We start from the raw sequence: 27,060 nt of genomic DNA, 5'->3' as shown, positions 1-27,060 counted from the left end.
GTTGTGAAAACACAACTCAAACTGAAGATGAACCTAGATGGGGATTACTCTCAGAATTTAAGCTTGTCTGGACACTACACATATGCCAAGGCTATTGTTTTGTGTTTCTTGATTTTAAGGCAGGGGCTGTCAAACTCATTTTAGCTCGGGGGCCACATAGTAGAAAAATATTCGCACAGGGGGCCAGACAAGTACATTAATGGCATGAAAGGTATGCCAGCTGGAGGTCTTTTCAAAGGGTCACAATTAAATTATGATTCAGGGATGTAGGATTTGATCATATCATGATTATTGAGGTGTTTTTTTCCCCTCAATATATGTTTTCCTTCACTAAGGTGAAATCTCTTGTAGTGCTTATCAACTGTGCATTTGCAAAAATAAACAAAAAAACAAAATCAAAATGGCAATAGTTCAATTGAATTAATTTCCACTACAGGATTTTATTGTACACTCCATTTTTTTATACAGCACTTTGAGTGGCAATTTATTCCCTAAAAAGGCGCTTCACAAATCAAATTTGATTTGATTACAGTTTATTTAACTCAGTGAAACTCATGCAGACTGGAGAGTGCCCAAAAAAAAAGCACAGAAATACACATTCAAATGATTGGTTTCATGATTTAAAGGTCTTTCTGCTTTTTTAAAATGAAAATGTTTACCTAAATACAAGGACTTTTATATTCCGTATCTATTATAGAGAGGAGCTAAAAGCTCCTTTAAACCTCTGTCAAGACGCATGGTTGCTATTCTTTATTTCAATTTATATATTGGTATCGCCTTAAACAGAAGACTCTGTGCAGACTTTTATTTTAAGTAAAATAACATAACATTAAGACGGGTTTCCTCAATGTTCTCTGCTTGATTAGCGGTAGAACGGTTGCCTTGCGAGTGGCGCCTAGTTTTACAGACATTTAGACATATTAAAAACCGCAGGTCCTTGTGGCTCATTTTCCTTTTGTCCTTTTCTCAGCCTTGTCTCGCGGGCTACATTAGATGATGCGGCAGGCCACATTTGGCCCGCGGGGCATGAGTTTGACACAAGGGATCCAAGGGAACAAATAAATGTCAGCGCGAGATCCCAGAGGCTCCATTCTCGGCACCACCCGTTCAGATTACGGAAAACAACAAAATATGCTACATTAATTATGCAGATGACAGGCAAATTTGCATAGGCATTGCTAAAGACGACTCTAATCCCATTCAACTGCTGAGCAACAGCAGCAAATGAAACAGAGTGATTAAATGTGCCCGATTATTTTTTTTTATTCTTGCTGGAAAAAAAAAAGAAGAGAAAACTGAAGACATTTTCTCCGGAGCAAAGAAAAGTGATTATAAATCAATGTCATGCATTGTTTTGCCAATGTGTTGAAGAATGGGAAAAAAAATCTGGTCTTGAGCTTTAATTTGAGACAGTTACAGTCAACATTCTAATCATGTGAAGATAGGATTTGCTTCTCAATAGGATTAAGAAAGGCTTGTGCGTGTATTTTTAATCAGCGGCCTGAACTGCAGTACTTTAAGTGTCATTACAAATCTCAAATAGAAGATTGCAGCTGCTACGGTAATTAAATTTACTTCTGAAGTCTATTTAATGTCTTTTTCTGCTTTTAGAAATCAAGGTCAAAATAATTGGCCAGGATAATATGTTAAGTAATTTTGTGGCCAAGGAATAGCAAAGAAAATTGCAGCAGCTTTGAGGAAGGTTTTCTTTCTGTCAGAAATAACATTATAATTGCAGATAGCAGGCATCTGATTGGGGCTGATGCTTGGCCGTTTCAAAATGAATGGGTATTTGCAATGCAAGCTGATATTTCTAGGGATCATATTATACATTTTAAAAACTCTGAGGAAATAGAATATACATTTTGAGCAAATATAATAAAATATGGGGTATACAGCTATACAATATGTCATGAGACCGGACCAGATCGGAGGCAGGAGGCAGGAAGGATGAACTCATTCGCGTTAACGATCCGATACTTTTATTAAGGAAGTAAAAGTCGTCCAACATTCAGGGACAAAACAAACAAAAACAGGCTTTACAGGCAAACAGGAACTAAGACCAAGGAATACTCACAAAACAGGTTTGAACTCAAAACGTGCAAACACAGATTTCCTCAAGACACACAGAACAGAATAATGCAGAACAGAAAACGCAAATGAACCAGCACCCGCAATACCCACAACCCACCCTTAAGTAGCACACACGCAAATTAGCTGATCTACTACAGCCGGTGCCCAGGGGGCGGGGCCAGCCGGTCGCCACGGCGACCATGCTGGAGATGACACAATAGGCCTTATACCAAGGTACTACTCACTCATAATTGCAGTAATTTTTTAATCAATCAACTAGATATTGGAAAGGGAAAAAAAAAAAGAAAATTGACATTATTTCAAGAGCTGCAATGTGAAATAGCTATTTTTGAAGAAATATAGTTACTCGATTAGAGGTATTTTAGATCTAATTAAATGGTGCTTTTGTGTGTTTGTACTCCGGATGGAACATTAATACGTTCTGAAGTGGGGACGAAAAGGTAAAATTGTCTAATGGCAGGGAATAAAAACCTATAGTAATTAAATAATGTTGTTTGGTTTCATGCGCATTCTTCCACTTCCAAAAACGCATTCAACACCTGTGGTAAAAAAATGTAAACTGTTTACGCGTGTTAAACATTAGGGCGGCACGGCGGCTGAGTTGTGGCAAAGTTCTAAGGTAATGGCAGAGTTCTGATGTCATGGGTTCAAATCCAGCTACCAGCCTTCCTGTGCCCAGTTTGCATGTTCTCCCAGGGCTAGCGAGGGTTTTTTTCCAGGCACTCCGGTCTCCTACCGCATTCCAATAACATGCAGGTTAATTGGCCGGTCCAATTTATGTGAATGAGTGAGTGAGTTGTCTGTCTCCTCATCTAACTAAGACAAGTAATATTTAGAAAAATTGAGAGTCAGATGGTAGTGTGCCCGCTTTGAGACTGGGAGGTCGCTGGTTCGCGCCTCGACCGAGACATACCTAATTGGTATAATGGCGGCGCCCTCTGGCTGCGGCTGCATCGACCCGCTACAACGGGTCAGGTGTATCGACATTTCGTTCTGTGTACATTGTTACAAAGAATGACAATACAAAGGAAATTATTATTATTATTATTATTATTTATCCGATTGATGGGTGCTTCAGGAGAGGTATGCTGCACAGTTGTATGCTGTTAAATTGTCCTTGTATCGTAGTGATCTATAGTGAGCAGCAGGGCAGATGAGTGGTTAGCGCTTCCGTGGCACAGTTCTGATGTCATGGATTCAAATCCAGTTACCAGCCTTCCTATGCAGTGTTTGCATGGTCTCCCCGTGCCTGCATGGGTTTCCTCTGGGCATTGCATTTTCCTCCCACATTCCAAAAACATGCATGTAAGGGTATTTGGTGACTCCAAAATTGTCCCTAGGTGAGTATGTGCATATGAATGGTTTTATTTCTCTGTGTGCCCTGCAACTGGCCGGTAACCAGTTCAGGGTGTCCTTTGCCCACTGCCTAAAGATAGCCGGGATGGCCCCCGTGACCTCTAGTGAGGATACACTGTGCAGATGGATGAATATTAAACATTAGTAACCAATTATATAGCATTTTTTATAGAAAGTAATATATATACATTGCATCCGGAAAGTATTCACAGCGCTTCACTTTTTCCACATTTTGTTATGTTACAGCCTCATTCCAAATTGTATTAATTTAATCTCATATCTCAAAATTCTACACAAAATACTCCATTATGACAATGTGAAAAAGTTTTTTTTTTTTTACTTTTTTTTTTTCCGGATGCACTGTATATATATATATATATATATATATATATATATATATGCACTGTATATATATATATATATATATATATATGCACTGTATATATATATATGCACTGTATATATATATATATATATATATATATATATATATATATATATGTGTGTGTGTGTGTGTGTGTGTGTGTGTGTGTGTGTGTGTGTGTGTGTGTGTGTGTGTGTGTGTGTGTGTGTGTGTGTGTGTGTGTGTGTGTGTGTGTGAAACTGTGTCGACAAAATTTGCCTCATTTTGTTCAGGAAAACTCAAGTGATTTGTGTTGTACCGAGGTGAAATGGACCAAATCAGAGAGAGACATAGAGAGAGAGAAAATAAGATTGATCAAATCAATGGTTGGATGGACATTTTACACTGTATGAATTGCTTTTGACTCAAATGTATATATATTGGCCTGGAGAGGGATGGGCGCTAATAGGCTATACCTGCCCAAGACACACTCCAGGGAATGGTGCTCGTACAACCCTAGTGGTTAACAGATGCTACCAACCAACCGACATGCATTAAATATTCCTAGTGGAATCAGTCACAAAAAATAGAAGAACAATTTTTTCCGTGTTAGCCTTTTTACCCAAAAAAAAAAACAAGGTTGAACACATTTTCCATCCCTGAGCGTTTGACAGCAAAACACCTTATTTTTACCTGCTCATTGAAGTGTTCGTTTATTAATGAGCAAGCAGGGGGAAAAAAAGAAAACCCAATCTGGTAATAAGGGTTTGTGTCATCAGGAAATTGCAGGGTATCAAATTGTTTTTAAAGCACTGCCAACAACACCAGCCCTGCGGTGCTAATAATACATCAATGAAAGACACTCACTTGCTCCCGCACACCCACGTGCAAATGAGAAGAGCAAATTTAGTAGAATAATTGTCAGCATTTCGTTTGCCAACATCATTTTCAAGATGTTATACTGGGACATGTTGGGACAACATGTGCAACGGAAGCCTTCGGGGCAAAACCCCGCATAACGCCGGGCTCCACTTTCCAAGAGTGGATGCCTGCCTAGTTTTTTTGTAACACAATGAAATAATATGGATTTTCACCCAGCTGTCAAACAGCACCTCCATTGTGACACTGTTCTCATTGAGCATGCCCAGGAGAGTCGACCCACTTTCTGATGCAATTTGTCTCAGTGACATACTCCTTTACGTCTTTTTGACCCTGACAGTCACCATAAATTACTTCACGTAACCTTGAAAGGAAGCAAAAGTCAACTTTGGTGTTTTGTCCCTGTTGATTTGTTCACTTACAATTACAGTCAATGTGGATCCACAGGATTCATCCTAATGTTAGGTTTCGGGCAAGTTTTGAGTTATGCGTGCTTGGAATGGCTCGGTGATGAGGTCCATGCTCTAGAACAGTGGCCGGCTACCACAAGATCATAGGCCGGTACCAGGACGCAAATTGTTTGATACCAGTTCACACAAAATGAAAAAAAATGTGCTTAAACTCAAAGTTTGGATGTGCATGACACAGAGGTGTTACAGTAATACATCACTGTAATTGTGCAATGATTAATTAGTTGACAAATATCACTCACTTTATTTACTCAAAATTGGATGCAATGAGAATTAAACCCAAATCCGGACCACTAGGCAACTAGAAAGGTAGATGACAAATGAAAAGGCATTACATTTTATCTCATTATCACACTGTTTTTACAACGTAAAACGTTGTTGTTAAGTATCAACTTTAGTAGACACTAAAGATTATATATATACCCCAACGACCCCTCCTGAGGATAAGCGGTGCAGATCTGGAGCCAATCTCAGCCATCTCCGAGCAGTGGACAGGGGACACCCTGAACTGGTTGCCAGCCAATCGCAGGGCACACAGGGACAGACAACTCATTCGCTCATTCACACCTAGGGACAATTTGGACCGGCCAATTCACCTGAAATGCATGTATTTGGAATGTGGGAGGAAACCGGAGTGCCCGGAGGAAACCCACGCAAGCACGGGGAGAACATACAAACTCCGCACAGTAAGGCCGGTAGCTGGGTTTGAACACACGCAGGAGGTTTCCACAACCTCAGAACTGTGCCGCACATATATATATATATATATATATATATATATATATATATACTGGACTGTTTCAGAAAATTAGAATATTGTGATAAAGTTCTTTATTTTCTGTAATGCAATTAAAAAAACAAAAATGTCATACATTCTGGATTCATTACACATCAACTGAACTATTTCAAGCCTTTTATTATTTGAATATTGCTGATTTTGGCTTACAGCTAAAAAAAACTCAAAAATCCTATCTCAAAATATTAGAATACTTCCTCAGACCAAGTAAAAAAAATAATTTTATAACAGCAAAACTAAATCAAACATTTGAAAATGTCCATTGATGCACTCAGTACTTGGTTGGGAATCCTTTTGCACGGATTACTGCATCAATCCGGCGTGGCATTGCTGAGGTGTTATTGATGCCCAGGATGCTTCGGTAGCGGCCTTCAGCTCATTTGCATTTGTAGGTCTGGTGTCTTTCATCTTCTTCTTAACTATACCCCACAAATTCTCGATGGGGTTCAGGTCAGGGGAATTAGCAGGCCAATCAAGGACAGTGATGCCATGGTCAGTGCACCAGTTTCTGGTGGTTTTGGCACTGTGGGCAGGTGCCAGATCATGCTGGAAAATGAAATCCTCATCTCCATAGAGCTTTTCAGCAGATGGAAGCATGTAGTGCTCTAAAATCTCTTGGTACACAGTTGCATTTACTCTGGACTTGATGAAACACAGTGGACCAACACCAGCAGCTGACATGGCTCCCCAAACCATTGCTGACTGTGGGAACTTCACACTGGATTTCAAGCAACTTGGATTTTGCTCTTCTCCAGCCTTTCTCCAGACTCTGGCGCCTTGACTTCCAAATGAAATGCAAAACTTGCTTTCGTCTGAAAAGAGGACTTTGGACCACTCTGCAACGGTCCAGTGCTTCTTCTCCATAGCCCAAGTCAGACGCTTCTTCCGTTGTCTTGAGTTCAGAAGTGGCTTGACCATGGGAATACGGCTATTGTAGCCCATTTCCCGGACACGTCCGTGAACTGTGGCTTTTGATACCTGGACTCCAGCTTCAGCCCACTGTCTTTGAAGCTCCCTCAAATTCTGGAAGCGGCTCTTCTTCACAATTTTGTTAAGGCTGCGGTCATCTCTCTTGGTTGTGCAGCGTTTCCGGCCACATTTTTCCCTTCCAACAGACTTTTTGTGGATATGCTTTGAAACTGCACTCTGTGAACAGCCTGCTCTTTGAGAAATTTCTTTTTGTGTCTTACCCTCCTGATGGAGGGTATCAATGATTGTCCTCTGGACAGCAGTCAGATCAGCAGTCTTCCCCATACTTGTGATTTAGTTTACTGAACCAAGCTGAGTGTTTTTAAGGCTCAGGAAACCCTCGCAAGGTGTTTCGAGTTAATTAGATAATTCGGGTGATTAGTTGAATAGCCTACTTGTATACTTTTTCATGATATTCTAATATTTTGAGATAGGATTTTTGAGTTTTCTTAAGCTGTAAGCCAAATTCAGCAATATTAAAATAATAAAAGGCTTGAAATAGTTCAGTTGATGTGTAATGAATCCAGAATGTATGACATTTTTGTTTTTTTAATTGCATTACAGAAAATAAAGAACTTTATCACAATATTCTAATTTTCTGAGACAGTCCAGTATATAAAACCCCTAGCAAGAAGTATGGAATCACCAGTCTTGGGCAAGCCCTCACTCAGACATTTTATTCTGTAGACAATACTCAGGTTCTAAGGTCATTCTAAAGTGCAACATATTGGCATTCAGAAACAGTAAAAAAGAAAAAACTTTGTGATGGTCAATAAATGTTACTTTCATACAGCAAGTTTAAGGAAATAAATCAATTAATTCTGAGGGGAAAAGAATCAGCAGATTTTGAGTAGAAAAGTAAGAACACACCCAGTCAATTTCCTTTCCTTAATTTGGCACCTGGCTTAGATTAAGTCTGCTCGTTAGTCAGCAGTCAAAAACAGTGCACTTATCACACCTTGGAGAGCTCCTGGATTAAGTGGATGGGCAAGTATCATTGCTCCAACAAGAGAGATGTCTCTTGAGACCGAAGACAGGTTCGTCAAACTTCCTGAAGAAGGCAACTATACTCGTATGGTTGCTAAAGATGTGGGTTGTTCACAGTCAGCTGTATCAAAGATCTGGACCAAGTACAAAGAACATAGTTTGTCAAAGACAAGCGTAATGTTAGGCCAAGGAAGACATGTAGGTGTCAAGATAAACAATTACATGCCAAATGCCTTTAAAACAGATAATGCATAGCAAGACCAATGAAGAGGAAATGGGAGGAAGTCAGACTCAATGTATGCGACAAAATTGTGAAAAATCACCTAAAGGAAATAGGATTTTCATATAGGAAACCAGCATTGAGGCTTAAACACAAAATAACAATTATGCCGATGGCTAAGGAGAAGCAATCGTAGACTGTGGATGATGAAGGTTATCTTCAGTGCTGAGTCACAAATCTGCATTGGAAAAGGTGATGATGCTGGAAGTTTTGTTTGGTGCCGTTCCGGTGAGATTTACAAAGAGGACTGCTGAAAAAATACATCAAAATTCCCACAGTCCTTATTGATATGGGGTTGCATGCTTTTTTTCATGCTTTTTATCTGTGTTTGTTCTACAGAATAAAACGTCGGAGCGAGTACTTCTAAAAGACTGATTAATCCATACTTTTTGCTAGGGGGATTTTATTTATATATATATATATATATATATATATATATATATATATATGCTCAGTGATTGGCCAATGACCTGTCCTGTCTACCGCCTCCTGCCCTAAGTCAGCTGGGACAGGCGTCAGACGTATCCTGAAGGAGTTAAGTAGTGCAGCGTATGATGAATGGAGGCCTGATTGTTCAGGCAATTTCATTATCAAGGTCTTTTCATGTGCTGAGTTTGTATAGTGTGCTGTGTGTCTTGTGCTTTTTTTCTCTTCTTCAGAGATGCAATAACATGGTCTAACCTTGGTCTCATTCAAAACTTCCCATTCATATTCATACACTTTGTGTTTGAAACTGCTTTAAGTGTTGGTGCCTGGTGGCAATTTTTTTTTTTAATGTGCTAAAAGAATATGAAAATGCCAAAGCAGGTGTGCATTTTCGAGGAATTTTATTAACATGGGAAGTTGATTTTGGGAGAAAGTATAGATCAGCGATATATAACTCTGGCTCTGGGTGGGATCCACACTTACTATTCTCAGGCGGGCCGGATCAGTAAAAGAATGTCAACTCCAATTTCTTAGCTTTGTTTTTCAGTATTATACTTCATCATCTGCCTACATTGGTGTCGTATTTCAATCATGGATGACAAGGGATCTTCTATTAACACAACGCAATTACATACCTGACTACACTACCACTTTACACCCACTGTTTTTTCAAATTTAAACGACAAAAAAAATAAATCTTGATTTGAGACTAGTATTTTTGTCTGCGACTGCTTTATTTTGAAGCAAGACTAAGTCTTTGTGAGTTAATAAACCACTCCAACGATCCCGTTTGATTTATTTAGGTAAGCGTTTGCCACTTCCGGTTTCAAACAAGCACATATGATGTAGTTTTCTTTTTATATTCTGGAGACAGATTGTGTTTTGCGCGTTACATAGAGTACACAATAAACTCTACCGGTTTTCAATGTTAAAAGGTTGGCACATACAGTCTGCATTTATTCTCAAACAATGGTGAAAAAAGATTTTCATGTTTGGCATTGAATGTGTTAACTGCTTTATTTCAACTTGAACCAACTCACCATGCAATACAAACTCAACACTGCTCCGGCTGGAGAGAGCATCTGGTTTGTATTCATTTAAAAAAAAAAATCATAACTTTTGATAGAAATAACCGAGAGACTTGCTTCTATGTTAAAATACTCAGACATTTATGGTGGGCCGGAATTAATCATCCAACAGGCCAGCTACGGCTAGCGGGCTATATGCTCGACATGGCCGGGATACATCAACCAGAATCAGTGGAAAATTGGATTTGGGTGCAATGGAGTCTACACGGCAGAGATGGGTGTATTGTAAACGTGTGGGAGAGACAAAAAGATGCAGAGGATTTATCATCCTCGGGTCAAATTCAATTTCCTACATTCCTTATGAGCGCCGACATGACATATCGCTATTCCTGTGCAACCTCATTTAGCCTGCAAGCAGGATTGGTTCCCTCCAAAATCTGGAGATTTATGCCGTTCCAAGAACATATCAGGCATTGCGGGCCTGCACACTTCCATCAATTCCAACCAGGATACAACATGACTCTTCATCAGCACCAAAGCTTCCTTTTTTTTCTCCTGATTTTGCCTTTTTTCATTTTCGGGGATTCAGATTGAAAAACATTCACAATGCAGAGGTCATTTTTTGGGGAGAGCTTTTTTTTCGTTCGCCTCAGGGTTCATGCAAATGCGGTTTTGCACCGCACGACTCCAAAATCTCATATTCAGCCTTCACTTTTGTGAGGTTATGGCAGCTTTCACACTCCTCCTGCATCTGCAGCATCTGTATGTACATAATAAACGAGGTATCCTTTAAATGGCTGCATCCACTGCTGAGACACTAGTTGCAGGAGACTGGTGGGTGAAAAAGGACGGAGGGGGAAATGTCAATGTGAAATACATTTGGAGTGTTTGAATTGCTTTCACTTCAATCAAATCCTAATGAGCTTCCCATTCAGGTTGCTAGACTCCAAGGAAACCTTTGCGCTGTCACATTAGCTCACCATATGAGCGCTGACTCACCTTTAGCGTCTTACTACATTTGGGAGAAAGGCTAAGTGATGCTTAGAAGCTGAAGTCTCATTACCAGGAAGACGTGTTAGGAACCGACCTCTTCCGTATGCGCATCGCCGGCAGCCTTAAAGCGAGCGCCGAAGAATCCTTATTAAACAAAGGCAAACGTGCGGCAATAGCACACAGTAGAGTCCTTGCATCAAAAGCACTCATCTGCATATGAATTGTTAGCAAGACACGCTCATTAGCATTCCACTGAAGGGAAAAGCGCAAGTAAATAGACGTGTTTACCGAGACATCCCAGACAAATCCCGCGTATAGTCAATATAAAAGCAATCGCGTTCGATGTTTTCACCGGCTGATTTATCGGCTTCGGCGATGGCCCTTCGCGATGCAAATGCAAACACGGGAGCTTCTGCTTTACTTATTAGGACGGGCGTCGTTCGGCCGGGGCCATGCGTCAAATCCGCCCGAAGGACCCGGTCCTGCGATAAAGAACGGATCAAGACAGAAAGTCTATGAGAAACATCGAACATGCATTTAACAACAAGAGATTCATCTTGGAGATTGTCTGCGCTGTGAACACAAGCTCAGAGCGAGTCAGCAACACCAGGGAAACAAGATTATGCATTTATCACACAAGTGGCATTATACAGCTAGAGCTGGGGGTGTAGGGGGGTGCACACGCGCGTCTGCGACTGAATAATCCAGTAGCAATTGTGATTACTAATATGTTAATGTGCCGCCATTCTGTGCCGATGACATTAAAAAAAAAATCAATGATTCAATACTACATGACACCTCATAGTTGGAGCTTAGCACTATGGCGCCTTAAAGATGTTTTTTTATGATAATATAAAACTTTACTGTGCTGTTTATTTTTATTTCACCTTTTGGTGTTTTGTAAAGGTTCTTCTATTACAGCCTTTACTTTCCCCACTTGCATAATGTTTGCCAACAATCTTCAAAAGAATTTCTCAACACAGAAAAATATCCACAGATAAATGCCACAAGACAAGCTATACATTCATGGAATAATTTAGATTACGACCTTAAAATCCTCTCTAGTTTATATCAGTTTAAAAGGTATATATTTTTGGCATTTTAAATAACTATCATTAAAAATATTGTTTTAAATTATGCATTTAGTCTCGTGCAGTGTTTTTCAAATGGTGGGTCTGGACCCAAAAGTGGGTGGCAGACACACTTACTTGGATGCGGGCTTTTTTCACTGGCAAAATATGGCTAAGAAGAAAAAACAGAGGGTCACTTACACAGTAGATGGCAATACTGCCCTGTTCGATTGATTCTTCCTGTTCAATCAAATGTGTTTGAGAGGGACCACATCTCATTTTACTGTGATCGTGTTTGTTTTATTTCCTTTATAGCAATGGGCCCCAAGAAAAGTTAGTGATAAGAGAAAAAAAAGTCGAAAACATCTTTTCTATGCTGTGAAATAGCATGCCTCAACTTTTGCATTTGCAGGGCATTATCGCCATCCATAAAATTATGACTCACAACACGTGGTAAGCTTTCTCTCCTGGCTTTAATCTCTTTGATCTCTGGCAAAACTAACATAAAATGCGACAGAAATAAAATGAAAATAAATCCAAACAGCTTGCCAACATCATTTTTGCCGTTCCGTGTACAGTGGAACCTCGGTTTTTGAACGCCTCTCAGTTCGAACAAATCGGTTCTCAACCAAAAATTTAGAGAAATTCTTGCTTCGCTGTTCGGTCAAAAAATCGGAGTTCGAACGTCGGTACGCTAGGGTGCGATGCTGAGCGGCGTACGGGTGTAGATCGTGTAGATTGCCCCCACCCCTCGTGAAGAACTGTTATCACGTGCGCACTTGCTTCTTTTCGCTTTCGCTTTTAATATCGGTGAACGTAGTGTTTTAGCCCCTAATTATGCCTCTGAAGAAGGTCGGTGCAAGCAGCAAAGTTGCTACAGGTGAAAAAAAAAAGAGTAGTGCGTACAACTATTGCATTTAAGAAAGAAATAATAGCGAAATATAAAGAAGGTGAGCCAGTTTCGCATCTTTCGAGGGAATAGAGCATGGCTTCTGTTGACCACCACAAAGGTAAGAAATCCTATTCATAATTATTTTCTTTATCCTTTAACCGTTCACCACTTTTTGTGGAGACCCGGGTGCTAAATGACGTGAAAACTACCAGATTTTTTTATTTTTACACGTTCATGTTAGCGTAATCTTTCGTACGGAAGATTACGCTAACACGAACGTATGATTAGCCTGGGTTAGCTTCATGTTTACGTTCATGGTAAACATTCAGGGTGTTGGAACGGATTAAAACGATTTTACATTACTTTTAATGGGAAAAACGATTTCGGTGATTGAACAAATCGGTTTTCGAACAAGGTTCTGGAACGGATAATGGTCGAGAACCGAGGTTCCACTGTATTCCGTTACTCCACAAGCCTACACAAAATTTAGTAATTGTATTTATATTAATTTATTTTGTCTTTTATTAGCATATTTGGTATTTGAGTAATCCAAAAGTAATTGAAAATAATCCAGTTAAAGTAACCCTACCCAACCCTGTCGCCATCTACTGTTAAGAAGTGTAATTGACCCTTAGTTATTTAGTATTCTTAGCCATTTTTTGCCAAGGCTAAGGCCTGCAACCAAGTGAAAACTGGTCCCCGACCCACCAGTTGAGGAAAAACTCATTTAGTGTGCGATACTTTGTGCTGTGGCGATGTTGTCACGGTGAAATCGTCAGGAACACCCTTAAAGTAAAACAAGCACTTTATTGTTTGCAGCGTCCAAGCTCCGACTTTACTCCTGTCGTAGTTTTCACGGTTGCACACAGCTACGCTAATTATATTATATTCGCCTTATGACTTTAGCGGGGCCCGGAAGGAAAAAAAATCGAGCGACTGAACACTTTCCATCATAACAACAGTAAGTGTGTGACCCATACGAACGGGCGAGCTCGTCAATTGCCCATTCAAAGTCACAATGGCTTTCCCCCCTGCCACGCATGGCCATTTATTTACTGCCTCCTGGCCTGCGCTGTCTATGACTATTGATCTGACAGTGCTCCATGCTCTGATTTAGAGGCCATGATACGTTTTGGCATCAGCCAAACAGGAAGGGACTATTGATTAACATACTAGTGATGTGTTGTTCATGAACGAAAAAGCTTTATGAGCCGGTTCTTTAAACGATGAGAACCGGCTCACCATCAAGACAGAGCCGGCTCCCTTTGAAAACGCTCACTCCCTTTCTCGACCTCTTACTTTCTTTCTCTTTCTTTCTATTACTCTCATTCTTTCTCACTCTCTCGCTCACTCTTAGTCACTCTTTTACTCTACTTTTTCTTTCTCTCTCCATCCGTTTCGGTTTTGCTTGACCATTCTCTTTCCCTCTCTGTTTCTCACCATCACTTTTTCTCTCTCAGGCTTGCTCCCTTTTTTTTCTCCCTGTTTCTCACTCTCTAGTTAACTCATTTTCTCTAGCTGTCTCTCTTTTTCTGTATTCCTCTCTCTCGCTCTCTTTATTGCTGTGATTTTTTTTCTCTGTTGATCTCTGTTTCTCTCCCTCGTCTTTTTCTTGCTCTCAATCCATCTTGCTCTCTCCTGTTCCCTCTATCTTTTTCACTCTTGTTCTGTCTTCCCCACTCTCTCACCCTCCGTCTCTCTCCTTTTATTTTTTTGTTTTTATCTCTTAACTTATGATTAGGGGCTTTACAAATAAACATGACTCGACTTGAGAGTTTAAAAAGAGTCAAAGTTCACTATATAGAAAGAATGAAGGCTATTATAATATAGAACCATGAATACATTTTCAAAACAAATATCTTTGGGGCATAGTATTACATTATTATTGATAGCATAACGTTAAAACAAAAATCAAAAGAGCCTCTCTTTTCAGTGAGCCGAGTTCTCAAAAAAAAAGGTCCAGAATTCCCATTAGTACAGTATAGCATGCAGCTCTGCTAGATGACAATTCACCTAATTCACTTTCAACCCTCATGAGCATCGCCTTCACATTTGTCCTGACTCTGCTCTGTGCCCCAGCTGGGTCATCTGCTCTGACAATACAGCCAATGTAGTGAGATCATCCACCCACACTTGGACAATGCATACCAATTGATTCTCAATAGCATGTGGCACTGGTGTTTTCCTCAAAGTCAAATTGAGTTATGCTTGAGAGGGAAGTGGGCATGCGTGGTTGAGTCCTGCACAGTATATCAGATGATATGTGTCCCCAAAGCCTCACACACGTTCTTCTCAGGCGAGGCTGGCTTAATTTTGCAGACTCCCCCAAACACCCCCCCCCCCCCCTTCTATTCTGATGCTCTACTAGTCTACTGTCACCAAGTGGCAGAACGGAGCAAGGGAATAAATCGGGGATTGGCACATTTTTTAATGGCCACCTTCAAGCACTTTTTAAGGACTTTAACGCCAATTTTACCTTTTCTCCAGTACCACTTAAACAAAAAATGCGATGTGAATCATGTGTTTTACAGAGCCACAAATATATTTGTGATTTTCATATGCAATTTTTAATCGTGCGTGTGCATTTATCCAGTCAAGTTTATTTGTATAAGCAGTCTCAAAGGGCTGCACAGACCACCTATTATTGCATACTACAGACTATCATTACACCATCCCCTGATCTAAAACCTACATGAGGGCAAGGATAAACCTCAACATGAGGAAAATGAAGAAACCTTCAGAAGGGACCGCACATGAGGTAAATCCCCTTTCCAGGATGACCAGGCTGCAATGGATATCAAGACATATGATTTTTAGATCTTGTGAAAATTGTAAATATATTTGTGGATCTGTGCGCGAGTGAATATTTTTTAGACCAAGTTACATTGGAAGTGACAGGAAGTTCTTCGTATTACAATTTACAACTGGGAAACGTTACCTTAATTTTTTGCATGGCCCATAATAAATGTCAATAATTGGTACGTTATTCTTGCACTAATACACATTTCATAGTGCCCTGTTTGGTTGTAGCATGCACCTGTCCTCTTAGGCGCAACTCATAGGGGGCGATGACACTTCGTAGGACACTTCGTAGTAAAACATGGCTACAATTTCAAGTATTTTCGAGCACTTCACTCCAAATGAAAGCACTTTTCAATCCTTGAAAACACAACATTAAATTCAAGCTTTTTAAATTATTTCAAGCACCCATACGAACCTTGTCAGCTTATAAAAGAAAAAGTGTGTCGATCACAGGGAAGCCTAAATGTCAAAATTGTGTTGTTTTTTTCAGCAAGCCACAATAAAAATAAAACCTATCTGGATTCTTTACAGAACAAAAGGCAGAAAATAAGTAATAACACCATTTATGAAATAAAAAAATACCAATTAACACTCTGTGGGTTCTTCACAGAAAAAGAAAAACATAAAGCATAAACAGGTCCAAGTTCAGCTTAGTTGTGAGTGAAGTAGATAATCAGTGGTATGAAGATGTCATACGAAAAGACAGATTTTATCTCAATATCAAACGATTTGAAATAGCAGAGCAAACTGTTAATTTTGTTGAGCAACTAGTCTTTAGAGATTTCAGATTCAGATTCAGATTTAGTCGTAAATTCTAGAACATTCATCTCTGGTACCAGTAAAGAGATCAAATCCAATGCATCATCACACCATCTCGACTGGTTCCATGGAATTTTTTTGTTTTGTTTTGTTTACAGTAGTTTGCACGTTTCAAGGGAAATCAAATTAGAATAGAATGATGAAATACAATTTGGAATAGAAGAATAGCATACAAATTATTACCATTCTACCTTGTGAAACACTCTACGAAATTAACATTTGTCTTTGGTACCGTGACTGAAAATAGTGTGATAATGAAATCAAATGTACTGCCTTTTTGTATTTTTATCTATACCTATAACTATATAAAAGGCATTCGGTGTTATCTCATTCGCACACTATATGTACTGGTAACTAGACCTAATCGGCCAGCAGGTAGTGCTAGGGGATTCCCACCCGAATAAATTTGACATAGCCTCATGTTCTTTCTAGCATTTATCATGAAGGAAGCCATAGTTTAAACAGATTTTAATTGTAGCTTTAAATTGTTGACTTTTCAGTTCATTGATATGGATGATAGATCAGTCCAGAAGGAAAGTAATAGAGACACAGAACTAAATAATGCACGTGTTTGATACTAGAAAACTAGATTTATTTATATGAAAAAGGAGAATAAAATCACAATAAAGAATAAAAGGACAATTGTTGACACAAGCCCTCGCAGTCTTAGAGAACGGGAACGGGGGAAGAAATCTGGTTGCGATAATGAAATCATTGGTCCATAAACAGTGTTAAAAGACTGAACTTGTTTAAATGATCAGTAATTATTTTCATAGCATTTCCGAAATAAAATATTTGCCCTTGCATCAAAACTGCTCGTTGTGAAATATTTTCTTGGCTTACCTCACGGAAAAACAAAGGTAGTCTCGGCCTTCTGCAGAAACAAAGCCCAGTCCGTGCTCTCCCTAGCCAACATAGTCAAGCGTGTGAAATCATGCTACAATAACAATACGTTTTGAATAGGATAGAATAGAATACAATTTATTGTGAAATAAAACAACAAAAGAAGATTCATCTCCAGTAAAGATAGTGTGATGGGTTAAAACCCAATGCCTCTTCATATATCATCTGTATCCAGGGTTTCTACAGCTTAAGGCAAGTTAAATTCAATACTTTTAAGAACTTTTTAATGCGTTTTGATATCAAATGTAAGACCGAGGCGACTTAAAAAACGGAACAAAACAAAAAACAACAAATATTTCTTGCACATAATATAGCGTGCTTCGTACACATTACCTGGCACAGCTTTTAGCCATGGCAAAAACATGGTAATCGGACAGCCACTTCTTATTGCATTTACACTTTCCTCCCATGGTCCAAAGTTAAGGTCTCTGTCCCAAGATGCTATTTGTATTGGAAGTACACCTAATACAGGTGTTTGCTCTGAAAGGTCTGACTAGAACCACATCAATGTTTTGATAGTTCCGTTATTGTGGATGCCATGTTGCCACAAAATATGTGAATTATTGAAAAACATTGACCAAATATTACCTTATCTTTTTAGTTCAAACAAATATAAATCTTATGTTTTCACGTTTTAAGGCTTTCAAGAATAGGACTTAAGACATTTTAGTGTCAATTAAGGCCTTATATAAATAATAAATTAAATGCCTTTTAAGACTTTTCAAGGATCCGCAGGAACTCTGATATTACTATTAGTCAAGTAGTAAGAGCTCAGCGCTCCCAGGTTCAAATCCTGTTGCAAAGAACAACGCACATCCAGACTTTAAGTTTTTTTTTTTTAGGTGCTATTGTTCAGGGGGTGGGCTGTATCCAGCCCACGGGCCATGGTCTGGGGACCACTGAAATAAATGGCAGTATAGAAACTTGATTTTTTGTCATTTATTTTTTTATTGTCTTGATCACAGCAAGCATCAAGTTGACTAGAGCATCTTGACACAAAACACAATATAAAACAAAGTACTTAAAAGGCACAAATGTAAAACTGTAGAGGCCAGTGTAAAAATGAAGAACATGTATTTGTTGCACATGGTCATAAATAATGCAATAAGGCAATGAAGTAGTAAACAAACAAGCACCGCATTTACTGTAGTACAGCAGCCTCTGCTGGTAATTACTGTCCAAGCCAGTCACTTCTTCTGCAATGCAGTTGAAGAAATGTACACAGACTTAAAACATATCAAATAAACAATTGCATACTGTAAATATTTTTTGAAAACAAACCAGAGCTAGTAAACAAATAAACAAGCACCGCATTTACTGTATTACAGCAGCCTCTGCTGGTAATTACTGTCCAAGCCAGTCACTTCTTCTGCAATGCAGTTGAAGAAATGTACACAGACTTAAAACATATCAAATAAACAATTGCATATCGTAAATATTTTTTGGAAAACAAACCAGAGCTAAAAAAAAAGTCTGGATTTGGCAAGCTTAGCTAGCATATGAATGAAGAAGCCTAAAGAAGAAAACAGAATGAACTAAAACAAAAATAAAATGTATTTTTAAAAAAAATATCACTTTGGTGAAAAGCTGTGCAACAGTGATCAACTTTGACCTTGACCAAAGCTGGGAAGTTTACAAAACATTTATTGCATCATGAATGAGATAAGGCATTTTTTTCAGAATAGCATACTCTTTTAACAAGTAATGAGGCAATGAATGGGGTGGTCCCAGTTAGGTTATCGTTTGCATTGATTTTTCTATAGTATATGAGCACAAGTGTAACACGCGAATGAATCGCGACGTGCACAGTAGATACGAAAAATCAATAGACCTTTGAACAAATGCTATATTTCTGAAATGTTACAGGGCCTTGCAAGAGTATTATTCAGCCCCTTCCAGTATTTTTTGACATATTGTCATATTTCAGGCTTCAAACTTATAGGATCAAAAACTCAAAATAATTTCAAAGTATCAACAAAATGTGAGACCCAATCGAGAAAAGAAACCAAATGTATTCAACATTTTATATTGTGCTAACTCTTAAAAAAATGAAAAGTAGGCTTTGCAAAAGTAGTGCTATTTTTTACAGCCTCCTTTTGCTGCAATCACAGCCACAAGTCTTTTTGAGTGTGCCCATCTTGAAACAGCCCATTCTCCTTTACAAAACAGCTCACGTTCCTTAAAGTTTGATGGCGATCGTTTGTGCACAGCATTTTTCAGATCTTTCCACAAATGCTCTATAGGATTGAGGTCTGGACTTTGCCGTGGCCATTTTAACACCTTTTATTATTAGTTTTAAACCATTCCATTATAGATTTGGCTTCATGTTGAGGGTCATTGTCCAGTTGAAAGGTAACCCAGTGCCACATTCTCAGGTCGCCTTATATTTGGCTCCATTCATCTTCCCATCAACTCTAAGGATTTTCCCACTACCTTCTGAAAAAAGGAACCCCAAAGCATGATGTTGCCACCACCGAGTATGACAGTGGGGATGGTGTTCTCAGCATGTTTTGTAGTGTTACTCTTTACGCCAAACATAAGGCTTTGCATTCTTCCCAAAAATGGCAATTTTGGTCTCATCTGACCAGAGCACCTTGTTCCACATGTTATGTGTGTCTTACATGTTTCTTCTGGAAATCACCAAACGAGCCTTTTAGGATAGTCAAATTTAAACGAGTGAAAACTCAAAATAGGGAGAGAAGACATCGATCTAATTTTTACTTGAACAAAGGACAGGGGTGAAAGCCCTCGGATGAGGGGTTCAAACCCCTGAACGTTTACAGGGACAGCCAGGTCTTGGAAGGTGTGCAGTGGTTTTATGCTCTGTCCGTTTTTATATAATTGCTCACACAGTGCTTCAGGAGATGTGTGAATGTTGTGAAATTTTCTTGCGCCCTAAACCTGCTTTGAACTTTTCCACATCTTTATCCCAAACCTGCCTGGTGTGTTCTTTGGTCTTCATAGTGCTTCACAATCCTGTCTGTTCCGGTGCATTTATACTAAGACTTAATGATACACAGGTGCACTACGTCAATGTTAGTCATTTAGGTCGACATGGGATCATTCAGAAGTCATCAGGGAACTTCAGGAGTCAGTGGCTGAGCTGAGAGAACAAGGGGGCAATATGTTTCCCTACTGTTTAGTGTTTCTCCATTGTTTATAAATTTATTTTCAAGATTATGTTTCACATGTTGTCGATTCTTGAAAAATATTTTAGTTTTTTAGCTTTAAGTATGAAGCCTGAAATGTGGCAACATGACAGAAATTTCATGGGACGGCAATACTTTCGCTAGAAAATGTAATGGGCAAACATCAAGAGACCAAGATAAATGGTTACATGTTTTTTTCCACAAACAATGTGACGTGTGCCCGGGATAACTTAAATGGGACGCGCCCTATTATAACTTGGCACGTGGCCATGATATAAACCTTATTCAAACGTTTGTCAAATAGGAGTCATCGTAAAACCTTATTTTGGTGTCCTCGGTTAACCTAGGATAAAGTTCAACTTTTTTATTATGCTTTAGCTTTCTAGAGACGTTGTGCCTTTTGAGACATTTCCCTGCACGTCTTTGGACAATTCAAATTGCTTTATTGTTACTTTGTATGATAAGCATACAGTACAAGGAAAACCCTGAATGAAATTTTTGACACGTGCCAATTAACCCCTACTTGCCAGAAATTCCTGTAGGCCTTTTCATGTTGCTGTTGTTGCACTATTTGTAGCTGACCTGATTGTCAGCCTCATTTTTTGGATTTCACAAAAACTGGCATTAAATTAAGGATGTGTACACTATTTTTTTAAGCGTACATGTGTTATATAATGGGAAAATTATTTGTTTGAGAAACGAGGAACAATGGCATCAGCAAATGATTTGTATTGCTGCACTGACATAGAATCAAAAATACATTCATATATTCAAGATTTTGAGGAATAATATATACAGAATGAAAGAAAAGTTCCCCCCTAACATTTCTGCAGAGATTACATCATAATGCTTATTGAACTGAAGAAACATCGCTTTAACACAATAAAAAGTCTTTAGGCACGACAAAAACATGTTTGTACTGGGCCACACATGCTTAACCCCATCTGAGCCCAATAAATCAAATTAATCTTTGTCTCATCAGACTAAAGGATATCTTTCCAGTAAGCCATGGCTGCCGTTTACATACTGTACTTCTTTTCATTGTGTCAAAGCGATGTTTCTTCTGGATGATCTATTGAACATTATAATGAAATATCTGCGGAAATGTCCCACTTTTGTGACATACTGTATGTATGTATGTATATGTGAAGTTATATTGAATTTTGGTTATTTGTTAAAGCTTTCAAGTATGTACATTCAAGTTATTTTTCAGTGCATGTTTTCAAATATTTTAAAAGCCTGTGCATGAGTCATTTTATGTGTTATGCTTTTGTAACTGACAGCACAATTGATTTCCTCAAATATTCGAAGACAAACCTGCTTTAAATCATAGTCATTTGGTTTGGCTGAGGTTCATTGCATTTATATTCTGAATTTCTCCAATCTTTCATACAGGAATTGTTAAGTTTTTGTTTTTACCGGTTCAGACTTGCTTGGATGTTTGTTCTTGTTTGCCAGGAATAGTACGTAACTGGATATCCCCCAATTTAAAGTTGTAAAAATGAAATGCAAAAAAGATTTGCTTTCACAGGCAATCTCAAACTATTTGGGCTCAGTTTAGAAATCTAGATTCCCAAAAAGCGTTAGAATAGGCAGTGCATTATATTGTCAAGAAAGAAATTTCTGATCTGAGTGTGGAGTTGAAAAAATAGTCTGTAACATATCTATATGATAATCGCAATACAATAACAGAGCATTGTATTATGTGTTGTTTGTTTTAAAGTGCTATGTAAATATCGTTGTATTCAGAATTTGCTGCAGACATGTTTCAGTAGAACTATACAAAACTTTAAAAACAAATTGCCCTACTATATCAGAGTGTTGTGTCAAGGTCTTCTTTTGCTGTTTGAACCTCAGGGTAGGCAAGTTTTTGTTTTTCAGGCAGTGGATCCTCAACAGCAAACTCTACCGTGGTAGTCAGAGCTGTTCTAAGTCTCTGAAAGAAAAGAGAATTTAAAAAAAAAATTAAACGATATATGAAACCGACCAGTTTACTGTGTGCAAGAGGTAGTAGAGTCGTGTTAAAATGTTGGTCTTTACGTGGCAGTGTAGCGGATTACAAAGTGAAAACTAACTGCCTAGAAAAGTAATAAAAAGCAGTGATAAAAACATCCCGCGGGTTGTTCTACTAAGAAGCTTTATCTTACTACTTATAGTTGAAAATTATAGCTAGATTGAGATAGACTATTAGGAGATTGTTCACCTCATTCCGTGTCCTTAAATATTAGAGATAGCTTTTAATTTGATGCCATGTAAACCTAAAACCCTGCAGACAATAACCCAAATCATTACAATCGAACCTTTTGATACAAAAATGTAAATTTCAGAAGTAATGTTCTCCTGGTAATGGATCACACTAAAACAGGGGTGTCAATCATACGGACTGCAGGCCAGATCAGGCCCACAAACAGATTTAATCCAGCAGGGAAGACAATGCAGAGAGATGCACAAGAAAAAAATGCACACACACACACATTATATATACTGGACTGTCTCAGAAAATTAGAATATTGTGATAAAGTTCTTTATTTTCTGTAATGCAATTAAAAAAACAAAAATGTCATACATTCTGGATTCATTACACATCAACTGAACTATTTCAAGCCTTTTATTATTTGAATATTGCTGAATTTGGCTTACAGCTTAAGAAAACTCAAAAATCCTATCTCAAAATATTAGAATATCATGAAAAAGTATACAAGTAGGCTATTCAACTAATCACCTGAATCATCTAATTAACTCGAAACACCTTGCGAGGGTTTCCTGAGCCTTAAAAACACTCAGCTTGGTTCAGTAAACTAAATCACAAGTATGGGGAAGACTGCTGATCTGTCTGCTGTCCAGAGGACCATCATTGATACCCTCCATCAGGAGGGTAAGACACAAAAAGAAATTTCTCAAAGAGCAGGCTGTTCACAGAGTGCAGTTTCAAAGCATATCCACAAAAAGTCTGTTGGAAGGGAAAAATGTGGCCGGAAACGCTGCACAACAGGGAGAGATGACCGCAGCTTTAACAAAATTGTGAAGAAGAGCCGCTTCCAGAATTTGGGGGAGCTTCAAAGACAGTGGGCTGAAGCTGGAGTCCAGGTATCAAAAGCCACAGTTCACAGACGTGTCTGGGAAATGGGCTACAATAGCCGTATTCCCATGGTCAAGCCACTTCTGAACTCAAGACAACGGAAGAAGCGTCTGACTTGGGCTATGGAGAAGAAGCACTGGACAGTTGCAGAGTGGTCCAAAGTCCTCTTTTCAGACGAAAGCAAGTTTTGCATTTCATTTGGAAGTCAAGGCGCCAGAGTCTGGAGAAAGGCTGGAGAAGAGCAAAATCCAAGTTGCTTGAAATCCAGTGTGAAGTTCCCACAGTCAGCAATGGTTTGGGGAGCCATGTCAGCTGCTGGTGTTGGTCCACTGTGTTTCATCAAGTCCAGAGTAAATGCAACTGTGTACCAAGAGATTTTAGAGCACTACATGCTTCCATCTGCTGAAAAGCTCTATGGAGATGAGCATTTCATTTTCCAGCATGATCTGGCACCTGCCCACAGTGCCAAAACCACCAGTAACTGGTGCACTGACCATGGCATCACTGTCCTTGATTGGCCTGCTAATTCCCCTGACCTGAACCCCATTGAGAATTTGTGGGGTATAGTTAAGAAGATGAAAGACACCAGACCTACAAATGCAAATGAGCTGAAGGCCGCTATCGAAGCATCCTGGGCATCAATAACACCTCAGCAATGCCACAGGCTGATTGCCTCCATGCCACGCCGGATTGATGCAGTAATCCGTGCAAAAGGATTCCCAACCAAGTACTGAGTGCATCAATGGACATTTTCAAATGTTTGATTTAGTTTTGCTGTTATAAAATTGTTTTTTTACTTGGTCTGAGGAAGTATTCTAATATTTTGAGATAGGATTTTTGAGTTTTTTTCAGCTGTAAGCCAAAATCAGCAATATTCAAATAATAAAAGGCTTGAAATAGTTCAGTTGATGTGTAATGAATCCAGAATGTATGACATTTTTGTTTTTTTAATTGCATTACAGAAAATAAAGAACTTTATCACAATATTCTAATTTTCTGAGACAGTCCAGTATATATGTATATATATCTCATCTCATCTCATCAGCTGTACCGCTTATCCTCAGTAGGGCCCGGGGGTGCTGGAGCCCATCCCAGCAATCATCGGGCAGTGGGCAGGGGACACCCTGAACTGGTTGCCAGCCAATCGCAGGGCACACAGGGACAGACAACTCACTCGCTCATTCACACCTAGAGACAATTTGGACCGGCCAATTCACCTGAAATGCATGTTTTTGGAATGTGGGAGGAAACCGGAGTGCCCGGAGGAAACCCACGCAAGCACGGGGAAAACATACAAACTCCGCACAGGAAGTCTGGAGCTGGATTTGAACCCAGGCAGGAGGTTCCCATGACTTGAACTGTGCTGCACATGCGCTAACCACTGCGCTGCCGTGCTGCCCATATATATATATATATATATATATATATATATATATATATATATATATATATATATATTATACTGTATATGTGATGTTACCAAACCACACTATCTAGCAGTATTTGCTGTCAACAGTTTATCAACCAGAAAACATTTGAGGAAACACTCATCCCGATGTAATTTTACTTTTCTAGAAGTCACGGATATTCTGTTAAAGGCAATAAGATTGCACTCACATGTGGTGCAGTAATGGCTTTCTTAACTACCAAATTAGGCTTTTTTATCCTCAGTGGTTTGACAATATAGGTTAACACCTTGATTAAAAAAAACACAAAACTGAAAAACTAGCATCTGGCCATCATTGCAAAAGTTTAAAGGAGTTATATATAGATATAAAACTTAACAGCAAAGTTCCCAAATTCAGGTTCACATCTTCAGAAAAAATAAAAAGCAGAAAAATACCTACAATTATTAAATCAACAGTTTCAATCATTTTCACTTAAAGTATTTATATGTGCTAATTTTGTCACTTAAATAAACTGCAGGGGAATGTAATTTAATTGTTTGTTTTTTTGTTTTGTTTACAAATGCACAGTTTACACCCATAACAAGAGATTAAATCTTGAAGAAAAAATGAGGATTAAAAAAAAACCCTACAAAAATATCTAACAACTCTTATATCATTGAATCATAATATTAATTAAATTATAAGCCTCTGAAAGATCCCCAGCCTTTATTTCAATTATAAGCCTCTGAAAGATCCCCAGCCTAGCCTAAGGCACACTTTTTACGCCATTATCTCACTAGTTCAGTCCCCCGCGGGAGAGTTTTTTTCCTACCATGCGGCCCCGGAGCTCAGATGACTTTGACACCCCTGCACTAAAATGTGCACCTGATCGCCTAAATGTTGTGAGGTGTAAGGAAATGGGGATATTTCTTGCGAGCAAGGCGTTTGCCGTCTGTCGTCAAAAGTAAACCAAAAAAGATTACCAAATGTAATCAAAGAAAAATTAAAATTTCGCTTGTTTTCTTTGGAAGATAATTAATATGAATACATTACAAAAAGGAAACATGCAACGTATGGTATTAATCAAATTGCCAATGAAAATTTGTAATTCAATTATAAATAGGCTTTAGGGTGGTCCTTAATGGGGGTCGAAATTTTTTTTTTTGAAATATTGGGCTCTGACCCCCCGCATATGTTCTTATATCGATAAAAACACACTGTGTGCAATTTTGAACAATTTGGATAATATTTAGAGGTAGCTCAACGACTTTGAAATTTCCCAAAATGGTAATATTTTGGCAATTTTCGAGAAAAAACTGAAATCTTAACCCTATGTGTACGGCGTTTTAGAACATCCAATTTCAGTCCATTGCTTATAATTGTAACACAAGAAAAGTTACAAGTAACTTTGTACACTAGGTCTGATATAATGTGCGAAAAATCCTTATTTTTCATACCAAAATTTCAGAGGCCTTGAGCGACCTCTAAATATCCTTTGATTTTGATGAAACTTTGCCTAATTACGTTTTGTATATATTGGAACATATTCAAGGGGTCAGAGCATGAAATTTTAAAAGTCGAAAAATAAGGACCACCCTAATAGGCTTATAGTAAATAAAAATGAAAAGCCATCTGTGCTGAGAAAATGTGTACCTGTTGCTGAAAAATAGATTGTAGTCATATATCAGGGAAAGCTTTAAAAGTGAATTATGCGGGTGTGGTTGCACTAAAAATAAAACATTCAAATAAAAGCACACAACTGTTTGGCACAATCATGATCCCATACTCACCGAGAGAAAAGAACCTTTGTTGTTGTAGATCTCGTGAATGGCTCCAATAGGAATCCATATAAGAGAAACCAGTGAGACGCCCCAGCCCACCCATTCAGCCCACAATGGGTAGCTATATGTCCCGTATTGCACAGGAGTGTACTGGATGATACTAAAGACCAGTATGCACTGCAAATAGAAAACGTCAAGTTAGCGGGCAGTGCAGGTCAACAGATGACTGAATGGTCATCAAAACTTAAGGGGTGTGTAAACTGTAAACCCCTTTTGTTAATGTAGGAAACTAAACAGTGGACCATCAGACACACTTAAAAAAAAAAAAGTTTTCAGATTTGTCTTTAGGCTTTTTATATTTCTCAATCTTTATTATTTTTAAATGCCAATTACACATATATTATGTATCATATATTATACCGTAAAATTTAGACTATAAATTGCGACTTTTTCCTCAAGCTTTCAACCCTGCGGATTATGCATGATGCGGCTAATTTATGAATTTTTATCTAATGTCCGCCTGAGCAGGAAAGGTAGGAGTGAGACAAGTGATATA

At 38.6% G+C, this 27,060-nt stretch overlaps 1 protein-coding gene across 3 annotated transcripts in view; it reads right to left on the bottom strand.

Moving 5' to 3' along the window:
• Positions 1-18,030: 18,030 nt before the first annotated feature.
• The window catches only part of LOC148365506 (sodium- and chloride-dependent GABA transporter 1), a 37,794-nt gene continuing 28,764 nt past the window's right edge, over positions 18,031-27,060 (bottom strand). For all 3 annotated transcript variants that reach the window (XM_088335863.1, XM_088335864.1, XM_088335865.1), the window contains 2 exons: positions 26,514-26,681; positions 18,031-22,192 (listed from right to left, as the gene is read on the bottom strand). In XM_088335863.1, the coding sequence (XP_088191989.1) occupies positions 22,070-22,192; positions 26,514-26,681 (291 nt within the window). In that variant the 3' untranslated portion in view covers positions 18,031-22,069. The remainder of the gene's footprint in view (positions 22,193-26,513; positions 26,682-27,060) is intronic.

This window comes from Urocampus carinirostris, chromosome 5 (genome assembly GCF_059441175.1).
Source record: "Urocampus carinirostris isolate Australia breed hairy pipefish chromosome 5, RoL_Ucar_1.0, whole genome shotgun sequence".
Classification (NCBI taxonomy): domain Eukaryota; kingdom Metazoa; phylum Chordata; class Actinopteri; order Syngnathiformes; family Syngnathidae; genus Urocampus; species Urocampus carinirostris.
This window is presented reverse-complemented; position numbering and strand designations above follow the sequence as displayed.